This window comes from Ailuropoda melanoleuca, chromosome 4 (genome assembly GCF_002007445.2).
Source record: "Ailuropoda melanoleuca isolate Jingjing chromosome 4, ASM200744v2, whole genome shotgun sequence".
Lineage (NCBI taxonomy): Eukaryota > Metazoa > Chordata > Mammalia > Carnivora > Ursidae > Ailuropoda > Ailuropoda melanoleuca.
Genome location: NC_048221.1, coordinates 48,932,944 through 48,952,584, shown reverse-complemented (window position 1 = coordinate 48,952,584; position 19,641 = coordinate 48,932,944). Strand labels below are relative to the sequence as shown.

Genomic DNA, 19,641 nt, shown 5'->3' with positions numbered 1-19,641 from the left:
TACATCCTAATAATAGTGTATCATAAATTAGCACTTCCATTATGTCCTGAACAATGCAAGAACTTCACAGTATTTTTATATTATTCAATCTCCCTTTTTTTGCTATGTTTTTGTATGTATTTTACTTTCGTGTATGTTATAAATCCCACAAGACATTGTTAGTGTTGTTGAAAAGTCAGTAGTTTTGTTTTTACCCACATATTTACCGTTTCTGGAGCTGTTGATTCTTGCTGACATTTTTGTGCTTCCCTCTAGAATTGTTTCCCTTAAGCCAAAGAACATTTCTTGTAGTATTTCTTGTCTGCCATTGAGGAATTCTCTTAGCTTTTCTTAGTTTGAGAATGTATTTTGCTTTCACTTTAGAACACTATTTTCTTTCTTTCTTTTTTTTTTTTTTAAAGATTTTATTTATTTATTCATGAGAGACAGAGAGAGAGGCAGAGGCAGAGGGAGAAACAGACTCCCTACTGAGCAAGGAGCCTGATGCAGGACTTGATCCCAGGACCCTGGGATCATGACCTGAGTGGAAGGCAGATGCTTAACTCTCTGAGCTACCCAGATGCCCTAGAACAGTATTTTCAACGGAAATAGAACTCTTGGTAGTTCTGCTTTATAAAGATGTCATGATGTCATTCTGTTACCTTCTTGCTTTCATTTTGTTTGTTGAGAAGTCAGTAATGTTTTTATTGTTTCTTAGTGCACTGGTTCTTTTTTTTTTTTTAAGATTTTATTTATTTATTTGACACAGACAGCCAGCGAGAGAGGGAACACAAGCAGGGGGAGTGGGAGAGGAAGAAGCAGGCTCCTAGCAGAGGAGCCTGATGTGGGGCTCGATCCCAGAACGCTGGGATCACACCCTGAGCCAAAGGCAGACACTTAATGACTGCGCCACCCAGGTGCCCCAAGAGCACTGGTTCTCAGCTGGGAGTGATTTTACCTTCCCTTTACCCCTCCCCCAGGGGACATTTGGTAATGTTTGGTTAGGTTTTGGTTGTCTCAACCCCACAGTGGGGTGTATGCTACTGACATTCCTACAATACACAGAACGGTTTTTCACAGCAAAAAAGCATCTGATTCAGTAGTGCTGAGGTCGAGAAACCTTGCCTTAGAAGTAGCATGTCTTATTTTTTTTCTGGTTGTGTACAAGATTTTCTCTCTTTCATTTCTTAACAGTTTGATTAATATATGCCTATGTTTTATTTTCTTTGTTTATCCTTTTTGGGATGGATTTTAATTCCCCCTAACAGTATGCTATCTTTTTATTCATTTGTTTTTTTCATCTTTTTTCTTTAATACTCATCATAGGTATCTTGAAGTCCTTCTATTGCCACTCTTTGGATCACCTCTGGATCTACTTCCATTGACTATTTCATCTTTTGATTAGTGGCTGATTTCTTGCTTCTTTGCATGTCTAGTCATTTTTAAATGTGTTTTGATGAAATGTTATAGAGATTGTGAATTATCTCCCTTTAAACGATGTTGGATTCTGTTCTGACAGGTGGCTGAATTACCAGCTCTTCACTCTTTTTTTTCTTTTTTTTTTTTTTTAAGTAGGCTCCATGCCTGGTGTGGAGCCCAATGAGAGGCTTTAACTCACCATGCTGAGATCAAGACCTGAGCTGAAATTGAGAGTCAGATGGTTAACTGACTGGGGCTTCCAGGCTTCCCACCAGCTCTTCACTTTTATTCTGTTAGGGCCTTATTTAGTTTTTTGTTGGGTTTGTTTTATTAATTTTTTATATTCCCAGAGTATGTTCCTTTTTCCTAAGGTGTGGCCTTTGTGGGGTTTCAACTGAATGACTGGGATACCAGGATCTTTCCAATTTGGCTGGGCTCAAACTCCAGCAACTTTTCAGCACTGACCTTGGGAATCTCAGCTTCGCAGCATGTACTTCCTATGAGGTTCTCTTGTTCTCTCTCTGTCTTAGGCTTTTGCAGCCCTGGAGATGATCAGGAATGGATGAGAATTTCTGTGCAGATTTTTGGGGTTCTCTTTCTGTGGGTACCCTGTCCCTCTAATCCTAGCCATCTTTGCTCAGAACTCTGATCTCTCTTCCCTTTGGTCTCTCTTTGGACTTCATTTCAATGCCTAACTCCAGGAAGATGCTTCCAGGGGAAATTCTTGGGGGAATGTTGGATCACCTCATGTTTCTCTTTTCTTTCAGTGACTGCAGCCTCCTATTGATTATAGTCTATGCTATAAACATTTGTTTTGTATGCTTTGTTCAGATTTTAAAGTTATGTATGAGAGTAAGTCTCATACCAGGTATTCTTCATGGCCAGATTCTGAAGTATCTCCATTTTCCTTTATAAAAGATGAACTGCTTTTTAAGTCAGATTTTTTTGGTTGTCATTATGGAGTAAGTTCTGTATTTCACAGAAGCAAGTGTTAATTGGGTAAACAGCTTATGTCAGTTAACTTATTGTATATAACTTGACATCTTCATTATCCATTGTGTTTTTTGTGCTTCAAGGAATCATCTGTTGCAGTTTTCCTTGGAATCACCACCCATATCTCCTGCTTGCTCCTCTTCAAAGAACCGCGCTGCCAAAGTACACACTCCTGTAGCCTTCAGACATTCTTTAAAGCAAGGAAGCAGGTTAATGGAGAATTTCTTGATCAGAGAAACTGGTGGTTCCACATCAGAGTTGTTGATAAAAGAGAATGAGAGTAAATTCGTCCCTCAGAAAGAGGTGAGCACTTCTTCGAAGACCAAAGAAACACCTTCTATAGAAAAGGCAGCTTCGTGTTCTGTTGATAGTCATGTTCCTGAGACACCTTCTACATCAGCTTTGAAACAGGTTACCAAAGGTAGGAAGTTATTTTCATATATGTATTTTCTCACTTAATGGAAATCTTTTTATCCCATATGACCTGAGAATAAATAAGCATCTTAAGGGGGATGGAATGGGAAAGGACAAACCAAATTTCACATAACAGTCTCAGAAATTGATGTAGGCAGTGCTGCAAGATATTTTTATACTCTCTCTCTCAGAGAATAGGAATTCAGGCTGATTGCTGGAAAAATGAAGGAATTTTAATGAGCTCATATTTTAACTATGGCAGTAGCTTTCTGTTTTTCAGCTTTTAATCTCCCTCCTCATCTTTCACATCAGTTCCAGTTTAATCTTAACGAGCTCCTTTTATCTTCTTATACCCCTCTTTGAACACTTCCAAGCTGTTCTGACTGGCATTTATAGCCATAGACAATTTGACCCCTCCCTTAGATATCTGACCTTCTTTCTTACCTCTCTGTCTCAAAAATCCTTCTGCGGTAGCCAAACTGATCCTTCCCATTATTCCTTGAATACGCCCAGAGATCGGAAAAACTACAAGTTGCAGGCCAAATTTGGCTTCACACCTATTTTTGTAAGTAAAAGTTTAGTCGAAAATAGCCACACCCATTTGTTGACATATTGTTTATGAATGCTTTCATGTTCCATGGCAGTGGTTAGTATAACAGAGTGTTAATATAACAGAGACCATCTAGCCTGCAGAGCCTAAAATCTGCACTACCTGGCCCTCAGCCAAAAGGGTTTGCTGGGGCACCTGGCTGGTTCAGTTGGTTAAGTGTCCAAGTCTTGATTTGGGCTCAGGTCATGATATCAGGGTTGTAAGATCAGGCCCTGTGTTGGGCTCTGTGCTCAGCAGGCAGCCTGCTTGAGATCCGCCCCACCCCCATGCTCACGCATGTGCATGCTTTCGCTCAAAAAAAAAAAAAAGTTTTGCTGACCCCTGTTTTACCTTTCTAGACTCTATCCAACTCCTAACCATTCTTTAGTTATGTTAGACAATTTGACATCTCACATCACGAAAGTGTTAACAGCACTTGTTTTCTGGACTATTTTGTGTATAGTTTGCTTTTTTGATGAATTGGTCAGCTTGTTTAACTTGTTTCTATGTCTCCTCTTACCTGTAAAGTTCAGAGCACCTTTTAAGCAGAAACTATGTCTTAGACATCTTTGGTACACCCACATCACACACAGTGCAGGGCAATTAGTGGCTGTTTATTTTAGTTTTTTAAAAGATTTTATTTATTTATCTGAGGGAGAGGGGGAGAGAGAGAGAGCATGCACGAGAGAGTACAAAGGTACGGAGGGGCAGAAAGGGAGAGGGAGAAACAGATTCCCTGCTGAGCTCTATTCCAGGACCCTGAGATCATGACCTGAGCCAAAGGTAGATTCTCACCCCACTGAGCCACCCAGGTGCCCCGCTATTAGTGGTTATTAAACTTAGGTTGAAGTTAGCATATTAGCACTTAAGGGTTTAAATTTTGTGAGGAGGGGCACCTGGGTGGCTCAGTTGGTTAAGCATCAGCCTTTGGCTCAGGTCATGATCCCAGGGTCCTAGGATTGAGCCCCGCATCAGGCTCCCTGCTCAGCAGGGAAGCCTGCTTCTCCCTCTCCCTCTCCCTTTGCCCCTGCTCGTGTGCTCACTCTCTCACTATCTCTCTTTCTCTGTCAAATAAATAAAATCGTAAAAAAATAAATTTTGTAAGGACATGTGAATCTTGCATTTTCTAGTGTATCTTTTGTCAACTATCAACTGACAGTTCTTGTTGTAGTGTTTTTAGCTTGGTAGTTAACTTTTTCCCCCTGCAGAACAATTTTTTCAAATGAAATCTTACCATGAACTAGAACACATTAGATAAAATTGGCCTTGCTCCATTGAAGTAGAAATGGAAGGCCTGACCTCCTCCTTCATCCCTGCCTTTGTCATGGTGGCCTCTGGGCCCCAAGATTTTTCCACAATTCTCTGCAACTTCGTCAAACAGTTTGAGAATGATTGTGATTCCTAATGGCAAATTTCTATTTACAAATGAGAGCTAAATTATCAAATTTGTAACCATTGCTAATTTGAACAGTAGTTGGCCCAAACCAACAAATGCTTCAGTTTAGCTTTGCATATCCTCCCATCCCCAGCCAGGTATATCTTATTCACGTTGTTACGATTGCTTCCGTGCTACGTGTGAATGGCTCCTAAGACGGGAAAACTTAAGATTAGTTCTATAGGTCACACCTCAGTAGAAAAGACTTAACCAAAGCATTTTCTAATGAATGGATCTCCAGACTTCTTTGCAATCTCTTCCTGTAGGCCTTGGATCCTAATTTTGTGACTTACCACAGTTTAGCCATTACTTAGTGAACAGTCTCTCCCAGTTCTGTTGCCCTGAGGTCTCATTCTTTGTCTCTTCTGCTTTTCTAAGTGCATTATTTTAGTTGCTGAAAGATCATAGGTTATACATTATTTTTGCCCTTTATGTAAATAACAAAGTCTCTCTTTCTCTTTTTAAAAAATACAGTGGATTGTCCTGTTTGCGGGGTTAGTATTCCAGAAAATCACATTAATAAGCACTTAGACAGCTGTTTAACACGGGAGGAGAAGAAGGAAAGCCTCAGAAGGTAAGAAAGTTAAGCATAATCATTGAGCTACTTTAGCAAGGTACTTCTTGTGCTTTATGAACTCTTTGCTACCTTTTCCATTCTGTCTCCTTCACCCTGAGGGTTATTTCCCATAAGCCATGAGAATCTGGTGACCTGCATTTCTCCTTATAAATGTTTCTTCCTGGGATGCCTGGCTGGCTCAGTCAGTAGAGCATGTGACTCTCAATCTCAGAGTCCTGAGTTCAGGCTCCACATTGGGCATGGAGCCCACTTAAAAAAAAAAAAAGAAAAAGAAAAACAAAACAAATTTCTTCCTGAGGAACGAGTTTCAAGTATAGAGGCTGAGCATTTTCTCCTTGAATAGTAAGCAATCAGCATTGCGACTCTTGGTTGGACTGTTCTTTTCCTAGATGCATCTGTTTTACTTCTTCTAATACATTTCGTTTTGTCAGTTTATCCAAAGACATACTCATCCATACATAATTAAGTTCAAATTCCGGTAGTGGTTCCAGACCCTGCTCCTTGGGATACTGTAGTCCCTCCATTTGCTCTGTCTTGCAGCTTAGAAGCGCTGCATATCGTGTTTCTTAGGGAAAGATTCACTATACTAGTTAGTGTATTGAAGGCTCTGAGAAGTCCTACATCAAAGGCAATTGTGGATTTTGTTTAATCCTGTAATTACTACATTTGTTTGACCCCAAAATCTTTTTTTTTTTAAAGATTTTATTTATTAGAGAGCATGAGCAGGGGGAGGGGCAGAGGGAGCAGACTCCCCACTGAGCAGGGAGCTCACTGTGGGGCTCCATCCCAGGACCCCGAGATCATGACCTGAGCTGAAGGCAGACGTTTAATGGACTGAGGCACTCAGGTACCCCTTGACCCCAAAACCTTTTTATCCTCATAATTTACATCTTACAAAATTAATTGGCAAACATAAGCTTTGGGGAGCATTGAGCTGCATTTCTCTTTAGTTACAACCTGGTCCTGGGGTCTGGTCACATAAAAGATACTGTGACATTTAGAACATTTTATCTGCAATACCCTGACAGGCCATTTCCTTGATATGGGTGACAACCCTTATAACCCATTCTATGTAGAATCATATCAGAGTTGATTCAAAGAATATTCTTCCTTTTGATGTCTTCAGATTCTGAGGACCCTTAAATGCATTACTCACTTTCACTACATCATGGAAGAAGGACCAGTGTTATCTTCATGTTTTGGGAATCATCTGTCAGCCTTCATATTTTAAAATTCTGGATAGAAATTGTTGATTTCTGCTGGTGCTTTTCATCGTAAATGCCAGTGAATAGTACGGTTTTCCATTTGAATTTCACAGTCATCAGTTTAATTGTCTATCCTTGATAAAATAAATGTTTTATTTTTTATTTTTTTTAAAAGATTTTATTTATTTATTTGACAGAGACAGCCAGCGAGAGAGGGAACACAAGCAGGGGGAGTGGGAGAGGAAGAAGCAGGCTCCTAGCGGAGGAGCCTGATGTGGGGCTCGATCCCAGAGCAACAGGATCACACCCTGAGCCAAAGGCAGACGCCCAACGACTGCACCACCCAGGCGCCCCAAAAATAAATGTTTTAGATACAGACTTAATGAACTGTCCCTCGCAGTGTGCTTGTATAAACTCTACAAAATGTTTCAGCTCTTGCTACCCATTATGATTTTATTTAGCTGTAATCTTACTTGTCTTGTAGAGCCCACTGGGCAGTTTTCAGTAAAATGTATTCTCTTGAGGGTTTGTAGGTCTTTCTACAGTTAAGTAGTTATCTCTGGCTTTTAGACATTGTTGATAAGGCATAAAAAATAATTTAGGGAATGATACTGTTGGTTAGTAGAAAAATGTTTGGTTGTTTTCAGTCTACATATATTCAACTGTACTGTTTCTCTCAGTATATAGTCTTTGGGCCATTTATTTCAGGGGTACCCCATGGAAACTTGTTAATATAGATTTCAGGTCTCCAGAACGTAATCAGAATTGGGGGGTGGTGTGGAGCCGTGACCAAGAATCTGCAATTTAATAAACTCTCTTGGTGATTCCAAGATTCACTCCAGTTTGGGTAGCATGGCCTTGAAGGCAAACTAGTTATATGCAAGTCCTTTGTAAAATCTTGGGTTCTTTGGATAAACTGTTTACTTTCAAATGCTTATTAACTTTTACTGGAAACTTTGGTATTTTAATTTTGAAATATTGGAATTGTAATGACTACTTTGAATGCATATTTATTAAGCACCTAATTGCCATGGTGTTGAGCCAAGTAATGTACTCAGAGAGCCAGATTATAATCAGATTAAATAGATTAACGCTCACTAAGGAGTTCCTGTTTATAAAATTGTCTCTAGTCATTGATACCCTTAGGTAGCTTGACTTCTACCATTTTAAGAAGTAATGTTTATTAACTGGTTTTTTGGAGGGAGCAGAAGAAAGTCATTTAATGGGGCTTTGCTATATTAAATTGTAGCTTAGTGCTTGTCAGCGTATTAATTATATAAATAGAATGAAGAGCCAGGTGGTGGTTTTGCTAATATACTTGTAACCCTTATATATTTGTTAATATAATTAATTGAAGTTGAAGAGAACAAAACCCTCTTGTATTTCTTGCTTTTGTTTTCAGTCATGTTCTTTGAAGATGATGCCATAAGAATATTATCTACCTGTCAACTTTCAGAACTCTATTTTCATTGGCAGTAATGAATTGGGTAAAGCTAACCATCCCAACACATCTTTTATTTAATCTAGAGCTTTTGGACAATGATTGCCTCCACTTTGAGGGGGCAGTTTTGCCTGTGGATGGGCACTTTTTTTTAAAACAGTTATACTCTTACGTCTGTAGTCTGAATCTCAGTAGTGTTTTTACTCTGATCATCCGAGGTAACAGTTTTTTTGCAGAGATCTTGCATGGAAACCGTGGGCACATTTTAGAACAAACATGCTTTAAAGCAGTGGAGAATTGAGGGAGTCTATGTAAGTGTGATTCTGAAATGAGGTTCTCACGGCATTTAGTGCACAAGCCTTCCATGGGCGTCCTGGGTCTGCGTCTTTAGGTCTGACCTCTTTCTGAGACCTATGTTTCTCTAAGGTTGGCTGCCACCTAGACCCCGGTATCTGAATGTGCATCTCACATGCACCTCAGATGCATCATGTCCAACACTGTCAACCTTATTTGCAAATTTAATTCTTTTTCTCTTTCCCATTTTTATCTTAATGGCTCTGCTATTTTCCCAGTCACACTGGTACTCCATCAGAAGGCAAATTAACTGTTTTATGTGAGGAGCATTTGATAATTCACAGTAACTCTAAGTGATCTCTTTTTTCCCTCCTTTTTAGTTCTGTTCACAAGAGGAAGCCTCTGCCCAAAACTGTATATAACTTGCTCTCAGATCGCGATTTAAAGAAAAAGCTAAGACAGCATGGATTATCTATTCAAGGAAATAAACAACAGCTCATTAAAAGGCACCAAGAATTTGTACACATGTACAATGCCCAGTGCGATGCTTTGCATCCTAAATCAGGTAAACTAATAAAGTAATGAGTTCTTGTTTTCTGGATAAAGCAGTTTTGTGTAGCTCAGGGTTTATAAGTCATAGAAAAAAATTTTAATAAATACAATTTTGATAATAGATGAGACATGCAGATGTATTCCTTCCAAAGGTACCTAGAGTATACTCTGATAAGTCTTTGTCTCAGCCGGCCTCTCAGTCACTATTCCCTTCTCAGAGGCAACCACGGCTGCTGGTTTCTTTTGTATATCTTTCTAGAGATAGCATGGGATGAAGAGTTGATCTAGAGAGCCAGGGTTATAATCCCAGTTTTGCAGTTTTATGACCAGGAGACTGTGGGCCAGTTACTCATTATCTCAGTTTTAGCATCCATAAGGTTTATAATACTGCATACTGCATAGTGTTTTTGAAAGGAATGAATGAAAAGTGCATAGCACCATACCTTAAAAAGTAGTTATTATTCAATATATGTTATCATTATATTATTAATTATACACAAACGTGTCCTTGATTATTGTTTGGTAAAATGTTAACATTATATACACACTATTTAATGGTTTGTCCTGTTTCATTGAACCACACACATATTTTGGAGTTCTTTGAATTATTAGAATATAAAGAATTGCCTAATTTTTAAAAAACTGAAGTATAATGTAAGCAGAAAAATATACAAATTGTATTTTTTGGTGAATTATCACAGTAAATTTCCCAAAGGGAAAATACCTTTGTAACTGCTTTTCAGATCAGAACCAGCTTCCCAAAAGCCCCTGCGCTCCCCACCTCCAGTCACTACCCCCTTCATTCTCATAGGTGACCACCATCTTGTCTTCTAACACCAGGAATTATTCATTTTGTCTGCTTTTGCCTGTATTTTATCTTTATGTAAACAGAAAAATAAATAGCTTATGTATTCTTTTGAGTGTGGCTTCATTTGTGCAACATTATGTTTAGAAGATTCATCCATGTTTTCATGTGCAGGTGTGATATTTTCATTTTTATTGCTGCAGAGTATTCCATTATATAAGTATTTCATACTATTTATCCATTCAGTAGTTGATGGACATTTGGATTTTTCTATTCTTTGGCTCTTAAGAATAATGCTGCTGTGAGTAATCCTTTACATGTCTTGGTGTACCTAGGCACACTTATTTTTTGGAGAATATATATATATATATATAGAGAGAGAGAGAGAGAGTTTTATTTCTGCAGCTCTTCAGTTTTCATGGATCTAGCCGAAAACTCAGTATCAGGGTGCTTCCCCCCCATTTAATTCTTTTTTTTCCTTTTCTTCTTTTCTTATTTTCATTTCTACCAATGTGCACTTTTATCAGGAGGGTCTGAGAGTTCCAGTTTTTTCACATCCGTGACAATATCAGTATTGTCATTTTTCCTTTTTGGCCATTCTGGTGGATCCTTGGTAGTATCTCATTATGGTTTTACTTTGTATTTCCCCAGTGACTTACGTGTTTAGCAAATTTTTTTTTAAGACGTTTGTTTATTTATCAGAGAGAGAACGAGTGGTGGGGGGGGAGAGGCAGACGTAGGGGGGAGAAGCAGGCTCCCCACTGAGCAAGGAGCCTGATGTGGGGCTCAATCCCAGGCCCCTGAGATCATGAACTGAGCTGAAGGTAGAAGCTTAACCGACTGAGCCACCCAGGCACCCCATGTTTAGCACATTTTTATATGCTTATTGACCATCTAGATATCCTCTTTGGTGAAATACCCATTTAAGCATTATGACCAATTTTTTTATGCTGTGTATCTTTTTTTTTCCTTACTTATTTGTGGGAGTACATGAAATTTTCTGTGTACAGATCTTGCTGGATATATGTATCTAATCTCTTCTTTCATTTACCTTTTCACTCTCTTAAATGACTTCATTCAAAAAGTACAAGTTCTTGTACTATTTAATCTTTTGCGCTTTTCTTTTGGATAGTGCTTTTATGTCCTTGGCTACTACAAGGTTCGGAGGGTCTTTTGTTTTCCTCTAAGAGCTTTATTGTTTTTGCTTTTACGTTTCGACCTGTAATTTATCTGGAATCTATTTTAGCAAATGTTGTGAGGTAAGGGCAAGATTCTCCTGTTTTTCCATATGGGTAGCCAATTGATGCATCACCATCTGTAGAAAACCCATCCTTTCCCCGCTGAATTGTCAGTACATATTAACTGAGAATCAGGTAACTGTATATGTGTAGGTCTCGGACGTTGCTTTGTTTCATTAAGTCACATATATCCCTCTGTCAGTAGTATGTTGTCTTAATTACTTTATGAGTAATTTATAATAGATCTTGCTCCTGGCAATGTAGTTCCTCTAGTTTTGTTTTTTGAGATTGCCTTGGCTTTTCTGGGCCCTTTGGATTTCCATGTAAATTTTAGAATAAGCTTGCAAAATTTCATCAAGAGTCTAAAATCTGCTTGGATTTTGATTGGGACTGTGTTGAATCTGTAGATCAGTTTGGTATCAAAGTTGATATCTGTACACTATTTGAGGCTTTCAGTCCTTGAATTTGATTTATCCCTTTAGTCATTTTTCATTTCTGTCAGTAAAGTTTTATAGTCTTCAGTATGAAGGGTTTTTTTTTAAAAGACTTATTCATAGGTATTTGATGTTTTTGATGCAGTTGTAAATGGTGTCTTATTTTAAAACGTCAATTTTTATTTTTTGTCATTCGTATGTAAAAATGTAACTAATTTTTATGCATTGTCTTGTATCCAGCCACTTGTTACTTATTCACTTTTTATGTGTGCATTTTAAAATTGATGTATAATCCTTTCATTTTTTATTTTTATGTTTTAAAGATTTATTTATTTGAGAAAGAGAGGGAGAGTGCAGCAGGGAGGGGCTGAGGGAGAGGGAGCGAGAGTCTGAAGCCGACTCGACACTGAGCGCGGAGCCCCATGAGGGGCTCGATTTCATGACCCTGAGATCATGACCTGAGCTGAAACCAAGAGTTGGAGCTCAACTGACTGTGCCACTCAGGTGTTCCTATAATTCATCCTCTTACAGTGTACAGTTAGATGAGTTTTGACAAATGTATGCATAGTCAATTAACTATCATTTCAGTCAAAATATAGAACATTTTCTTACCCATAATTCTTCTGCCCTTTCGTAGTCATTTCTCTCCTCCTTACACTAAGGCCCTGGGATATACTGATATTTTATGTTTCTATGGTTTTGCCTTTTCTAAAATGCCAAACAAATGGGAGTTATACATATTGTACATTATGTAGTCTTTTGTATCTGGTTTCTTTAACTTAGTGCAGTGCTCTTGAATGTTATCCGTGTTGTTGTATTTATCAGTTCAGTCATTTTTATTGTCAAGCAGTGTTTTAGTTTTTGGCTATTATGGATAAAGCTGTGATGAACAAGGGCTTGCATATCTTTGTATAGTCATATGTTTTCATTTTTCTTGGATAAATACCCAGGAGTAGAATTATTGGGTCATATGGTAAGTGTATATTTAAAAATAAAAAAATTGCTGAGCTGTTTTTAATTTTTATTTTATTTTATTTTTTTAAAGATTTTATTTATTAATTTGACAGAGAGAGACAGCCAGTGAGAGAGGGAACACAAGCAGGGGGAGTGGGAGAGGAAGAAGCAGGCTTCCAGCGGAGGAGCCTGATGTGAGGCTCGATCCCAGAACGCTGGGATCACGCCCTGAGCCGAAGGCAGACGCTTAACGACTGAGCCACCCAGGCGCCCCTGAGCTGTTTTTTAAATGGCTACACTATTTTTCATTGTATGAAGAGATCCACTTGCTCCACTTCCTTATCAACACTTAGTATTTTCAGTCTTCTTAGTTTTAGCCATTCTGTTGGATATGTAGTGGTATCTCATGATGTATGTATCCTGTGTGCTATATATGTATGCACACATGTAAATCCATTTACACTTATATGCATTAGAAATCATGAGAATATACTGTGCTTACAGTCCAACCCCACAGAGTTCTTTGCCTTTCTGTCTTACATATTTGTATTTCCCTTTTTTCCCCCCACAGGGAGATCCTCCCTTCAATAGCATCAGCACATTTACAATTTGTTCAATTCTATAGCACATCTAAAATAGTTTCAGAATTGCTTCATCAGTACTAATTACACCACTACAAAACAGACCCACCTATAAGAAAGAATTCAGGATATTTTCTAGTTCTCTTTCCAGACTTCCTCTCCCCTCCTCCCTTTGTTGGACTCAGGGTATGTAGTCAAGTATGTGTTCATAATTTCCTTTTTCTCTTTCTTCATTATGACTTGATTTTTTACTGAAATACAGTGGAGTTCATTTGTTTCACTTTGTTTCTAATTGTTGTTACTTAGTTTGCCCTTACAAGTATAAGACATTAAAAACTTAAATGTAACATTGAAACTAAGAAGATATATTTTTATAATGGACCACTGGCTGTCATAACAATATTACATACAGTAGCAGTTTTGTTTCCTTTTGTTTTGGGAGTGCTCCTAATTACTCTCGAAGCATTTTTAAAAATATTTTTTAAATTTAAATTCACTTAATTAACATATAATGTATTGTTGGTTTCAGAGGTACCGGCCTGTGGTTCATCAGTCTTATATAACATCCAGTGCTCATTACATCACATGCCCTCCTTAATGTCCATCACCTGGTTACCCCATCCCCTCACCCTCCTCCCCTCCAGCAACCCTCAGTTTGTTTCCTATGATTAAGAGTCTCTTATGGTTCGTCTCCCTCTTTGGTTTTGGCTTGTTTTATTTTTTCCTCTCTTCCCCTATGATCCTTTGTTTTGTTTCTTAAATTCCATGTATCAGTGTACTCTTGAAGCATTTTTATGATGGTAGCTTTGAAATTCTTATCCTATAGTTTCAAGATTTGAGTCATCTCAGTGATAGCATCTGTTAATTGCCTTTTCTCATTGAAGTTATGATTTTCCTGCCTCTTAGTTGACAAGTGTTTTTATTGTGTCTTGGACATTTTGCCTATAATATGAGATTCCAACTCCTTTTTAAATATTTTACTTACCAGACGGTTACTCTGTTTAGGTTTGGCTTGCAGATCCAGGCCTACTTCTGTGTACCATGGTTCTAATGACAGTTTAGTTTTCAGAGCTCTTGCAATGTTGTTCAGGTCTGCTTCATTTAATTGCTACCTGGAGGGCACTCAGAAAACCTGGTATTCCATACTGTGCTTCAGTTCGCAGACCTTTTGGCCTATTAATTTAATTTAATTTTTTTCAAAGCTTTTATTTATTTGTCAGATTGAGAGAGAGAGAGAGAGAGCGAGTGCGAGCACAAGCAAGGGGAGCAGCAGGCAGAGGGAGAACCAAGCTCCCCACTGAGCAAGGAGCCCGATGTGGGACTCGATCCCAAGACCCTGGGATCATGACCTGAGAGAAAGGCAGACACTTAACTGACAGCCACCCAGGTGTCCTTGGCCTATTAACTTTAGAATATTTCACGTGCGAGTGGATCAGGAGCGTGTTTAGGATTTGCCTTGTAGTTTTAAAGGATGCTTTTCTTCAGGTTTTTTTCTCTTTGAGATCCTCATTCCAATCACTAGTTAGGGGTTGAGGGTGCTACCTGCTACTAGTGGGTGAGGGATAGAGGTTTAGGTTACTCACTAGGTCTCTACTGGCACAATGTTGCTGGAAGAGAAAAGTTCTCCCCAGTCTTCCTGTTACTGCTGGAGGGAGAAGGAGAGTGGAATCCACACTCTACACTTATTCTCTAATGGTACTTTAGTGGGCAGGAAGCATCAGCAGTGTTTAGTTGGAGTAGGTCGGGTATTGTCAAAAAGTTTTTTGGTCTCCTTTCATAATCTTTTGCTCGAAAAAAAATCGGTTTCTTGGAGGTGTGTGTGTGTGTGTATGTGTGTGTGTGTGAGAGAGACTAGGTGGTTCTGGGTTGTAGGCTTTACCAGTTCCCAGTCCGGGATATATAGAGATAAAGAGAAAGCCTACAGAACTCACCAACATGATGGTGACCTTACATTCTGAGACCCTTAGCCAGCCCGTCTTCCTCCTTCTATTTTTCAGAGATCTCTTTTAATTCTCTATTATTATATTACATCTAAGGGTTTTAGTTATACTTAGGAAGAATATGAAAAATGAGAAGAGAAATGAGTCTAGTCCATCTTCTTCAGAGCTAGAAGTTCTTGTTCATTTTTAATTACTTTTCTAGGTGCAAACACATTTAGGAATGTTAGGTTTTCTTAGTGAATTGACTCCTTTAACATTAATTATATAATTTCCCTCTTTTTTTTTTTTTAAAGATTTTATTTATTTGTCAGAGAGAGTGAGAGAGCACAAGCAGGGGGAGTGGCAAGCAGAGGGAGAAGCAGGCTTCCTGCTGAGCAAGGACCCCCCCCCCCCCCCCCGCCACGCGCAACTTGATCCCAGGACCCTGGGATTATGAACTGAGCCGAAAGCAGACGCTTAACTGACTGAGCCACTCAGGCATCCCTATAATTTCCCTCTTCATCCCTGACAACATTCATTGTTCTAAAGTCTGTTGTGCCTGATATTAATATAGCTATTTATTCTACGTTTCTTCTCATTAGTATTTACATGATACATCTCTCTCCATACCTTTATTTTGAACCTGTCTGTGTTCTTTTATTTAAAATGGGTACTTTGGGGGTGCTGGGGTGGCTCAGTCAGTTAAGCATCTGACTTTGGCTCAGGTCATGATCTCAGGGTCCTTGGATTGAGCCCCACATCAGCTCCCAACTCAGTGCAGAGTCTGGTTGTCCCTCTGCCCCTCTCCCTGCTCATGCTCCCTCTCTCTCTCTCTCTCTCAAATAATAAAATCTTTAAAAAAATAAAATGAGTTCTTTGCTGAAGCATATAGTTTGTTCATTATTTTTCGAATCTAATCTGCATTTTCTATCTTGTTGCTTTTAGATCATTTACATTTAATGTAATTATCCATAACAGTTGGCTTTACAGTGAAAATTTTGCTATTTGTTTTCTGCTTGTTATACCTGCATTTGTTCCATTTATTTATTTATTTATTTATTTATTGGTTCTCTTTTGGATTGAGTATTTTTTTACCAATACATTCTATTTCTACTTTGGGCTTATTTCCTCTTTTTCAGAAAGTTTTAGCGGTTGACCTAGGGTTTCTATAACCACCTTTAAGTAGTCAGAGTGTACCTTCAAATGATATACTTCATTTGTAGTATGAGAATCTTAAAACATCATACTCCCAATCCCTAATTCTTTGTGTTGTTGTTGTAATGAGTTTTACATTTTTACCTATGCTGTTAACACAATATCTTGTTTTCCTTTAAATGGATAGTTATCAATAAGAAAAATACATTTTGTATTTACCTTCATTTTTACCATTTCTAGCACTCTTCATTTTCTCTTATGGGAAGAGATAAAGAGATAAGTTTCTCATTTCATATTTCTTCTGCTTAAGCAACTTCCTTTAACGGTTTTATGTATAGGTCTGCTAATAATACGTTCTCTGTTTTTGTTTGTTTCGGAAAATCTTTATTCCTCCTTCACTTTTGAAGAATATTACCATTGACACAGAATTCTGGATTGGCAGGGTTTTCTCCCTCTGCTTTTAATTCATCACTCCACTGTCTTCTGGCTTGAATAATTTCTGATGAGAAGCATGATATAATGCTTGATTTTTTCTTTTATGTTAAATACTCTTTTTCTCTGGCTCACACAGATTTTCTATGTTTGTCAGTGTGTATATATGTTATTGTTGTATTTTGTTTTGTTTTGTTTTTGCATTTATTCTGCTTAATGTTCTCCAAGTTTCTTACATTTGTGGTTTGATGTCTTTTATTAAATTTGACAAATTCTGGCTATTAGGTCTTCAAATATTTTTTCTCTTCCCTTCTTCTTCCTCTTTTGGGATTTCTGTTACATGTATGTTAGACTTTTTGATATTGCTCCATAGCTCTTAATGTTCTGTATCTAAAAATATATATTTATATTTAGTACATTGGAGTTTGAGTGGATATCTGCTAAGAATTGGATTCACACTAACAAACTAATTTTCATATTCTGTTGGACTGCTATTTATACCTATATACTTAAAGAGCAAAATTACTGTCTTAAACTGTTCTGCATGTGTATGAGTTCAATGTTTTATTCCATGTTAGTTTTGTAATCTTTTATTTTGAAATAACTTTGGACTTAGAGAAAAATTATAAGAATAGGACAGGGAGTTCACGTATACTCATCTTCCAGCTTTAGAGTTAACACCTTACATAACCATAGTGCAATGATGAATACCGTGTAATTAACATCGGCTGTATGTCCTTATTTTAACAGCTGCGGAAATAGTTCAAGAAATTGAAAATATGGAGAAGACTAGGATGCGTCTTGAAGCTAGTAAACTCAATGAAAGCGTATGTTGATGGTCTATTTCATTATCTGGGTAGAAATGATGGAAAGAAAAATTGAGTACCCCAATAAAGTTAACGCATGCCAGAATTAAATCTGTTCAATAGGAAATGTCCTGGAACACATCTCCATTTACTGTATTATGATTTACTTGCAGCTCATTTTTAGCACAGAATTCTGTCACATTTAGCAGTCTTCTAGGACAAAATACAGTTATAGTCCTTTGGGAAAAGCATATGCCTGTACATCAAGTGGTCTTGATATTAGTCCTTTCTCTGCTGGTTGCTTTTGATAAGCTCTTTAATATCTGTGGCCCTTAGGATCTTCGTCTGTAAAACTCAGGGGTTGAACTGTATGATCTCTAAAATCCCCCTTTAGCGCTGGCATTCTGCCATTCTGTGATTATACTGATGGAGAAATTAAGTAATTGTAAAACTTTATGAGGATTGAGTATCTATTGAGCTTATTGAGGGAATCAGAGATTTAAAATTCTTCACTGTTGCCTTCCTCTAGCTTGATGGTCCAAAACTTGAGGAAAGGATACCAAAGAAGAAAATAGTCATTGTGTCCTATGACACTGGAGGAAGTGTTTTGGGCTCTCCCAAGTAGACTTTTATTCCTAGAACATCGGTAATGTGTCTGTAAGGAAAGCTACAACCTTAGGGAAGTAAGTTTATAATGAGATAGTAGAAAAAAAATGAGATTTTCATTGACTTTATCATTACCTATGTGCTAACTGTAGATGGAAACTATAATGAATCATGTAAGTAGATTTCTGATCTTTTAAGTCTAAGATTTTTAAAAGTGGAACACACTAAAATCTTACGTTATCATATTTTCTTTATATGTTACTTTTCCAGTAGACTTAGAGAAGTTAGGTTGGAATAGGGAGAAGACAAACAAGAAAATCTGACTTATTAATGATCTGCTAAATGCTTCTTCAGTCTTGTAGTTTCAAGTGTTACTTCTTATATTAATGAATGTGAAAAATTAAATATTGAAAATAGGAATTTGTTGTTAATACTTCATCATAGCATTAATTTGTATATTAGTGTTGCATTTTCTACAGATGAGAAAACAATAGTGAGTAAAAGGTATACTTATGCTATTCAAAGGAAGTTCACAGGAGTTATTCTTCCTAGGTTTATATAAAACAGAGATAAGAGATTATTTTCCCCTATTTTAAACATTCACATTTGAGATTTTAAAGTTTGTAGTACTAATTTCTGTTTTTGTCATATTTTGAATTTTTAATTAAGTTTTTTTGGATCATTTCAGATAATGGTTTTTACAAAGGACCAAACAGAAAAGGAAATAGATGAAATTCACAGTAAATATCGTAAGTTGTGTGACATTTTCTTCATTACAGTGAGCTTGGGATGCAGATTTTCATCTTAAGTGATTTTTTAAAATATGGGGCGCCTGGGTGGCACAGCGGTTGAGTGTCTGCCTTCCGCTCAGGGCGTGATCCCGGTGTTGTGGGATCGAGCCCCACATCAGGCTCCTTCGCTATGAGCCTGCTCCTTCCTCTCCCACTCCCCCTGCTTGTGTTCCCTCTCTCTCTGGCTGTCTCTATCTCTGTCAAATAAATAAATAAAATCTTTAAAAAAAAATAAATAAAATAAAATAAATAAATTTTTATAGTAATGTTTGATATAAACTTGTTAATATTACTTAAGCAACTGAATTTTAGTTGAGTGTTTATTCAGTGACCTTTTTTATAACTCTGTACCTGCTTTTTGATTTCTAACATTCTACTTTGAGCTTATCACTAACCACTTTGCTGCAAAATATTAATTAGCTGCTCTCAAAGCTTCTCTGTGAATATAAAATGGAATTAAAATGGAAACTTTCCTGACTTCCCATCCTGTCCTGAGGCCACTCACTGGCAACAGTTCTGTGAAGAATTTCAGCACTTCTGTGGCTTCCAAATTTGTGCCAAAAATATTTTTCATTTTATCACTTATTACCAACTTCCAAATTACTTCCTTTTCCTTATTAGGCCTTTGTATATATCTTTTCCAGGGCCAGCGCTTTAATGTTTTGTCAATTTGGTAGCTGTTTTTGCTTGGCTGGTTGCATTTTTAGTTTAAATTTAAATGTAAGTGCCTGACAAACAGGTAGTTAATAAATATTTGTTGAATGAGTATTCCACCCCTGATATGCTTTAGTTGTGCTAAGAGAATTTTGTTGTCTTCTTTTAGTTCTCAGGCTTTGAATGTGTAGGTTCAGTAGTGATCTGTTTGGGGAGGGGGAAGTGAAGTACACAGGCACTAGATACGGGTGTGATGGCCCATGCCTTACTAGAGTAGGAAAAGAAGCCTCGAGTATTCATGGACCACAGACTGAGCAACAAAAGTCACTGTTTTTCTGTTGTTAGAAAGATAAGTGTGATGGGAGCCT

The 19,641-nt window shown here is 37.6% G+C and overlaps 1 protein-coding gene across 2 annotated transcripts in view; it reads left to right on the top strand.

Moving 5' to 3' along the window:
• Positions 1–19,641, top strand: part of RAD18 (RAD18 E3 ubiquitin protein ligase) — a 102,157-nt gene that overhangs the window by 35,634 nt on the left and 46,882 nt on the right. For both annotated transcript variants that reach the window (XM_034658694.1, XM_002920380.4), the window contains exons 5-9: positions 2,475–2,812; positions 5,304–5,403; positions 8,727–8,911; positions 17,167–17,243; positions 18,517–18,577. In XM_034658694.1, coding sequence (XP_034514585.1) covers positions 2,475–2,812; positions 5,304–5,403; positions 8,727–8,911; positions 17,167–17,243; positions 18,517–18,577 — 761 coding nt within the window. The remainder of the gene's footprint in view (positions 1–2,474; positions 2,813–5,303; positions 5,404–8,726; positions 8,912–17,166; positions 17,244–18,516; positions 18,578–19,641) is intronic.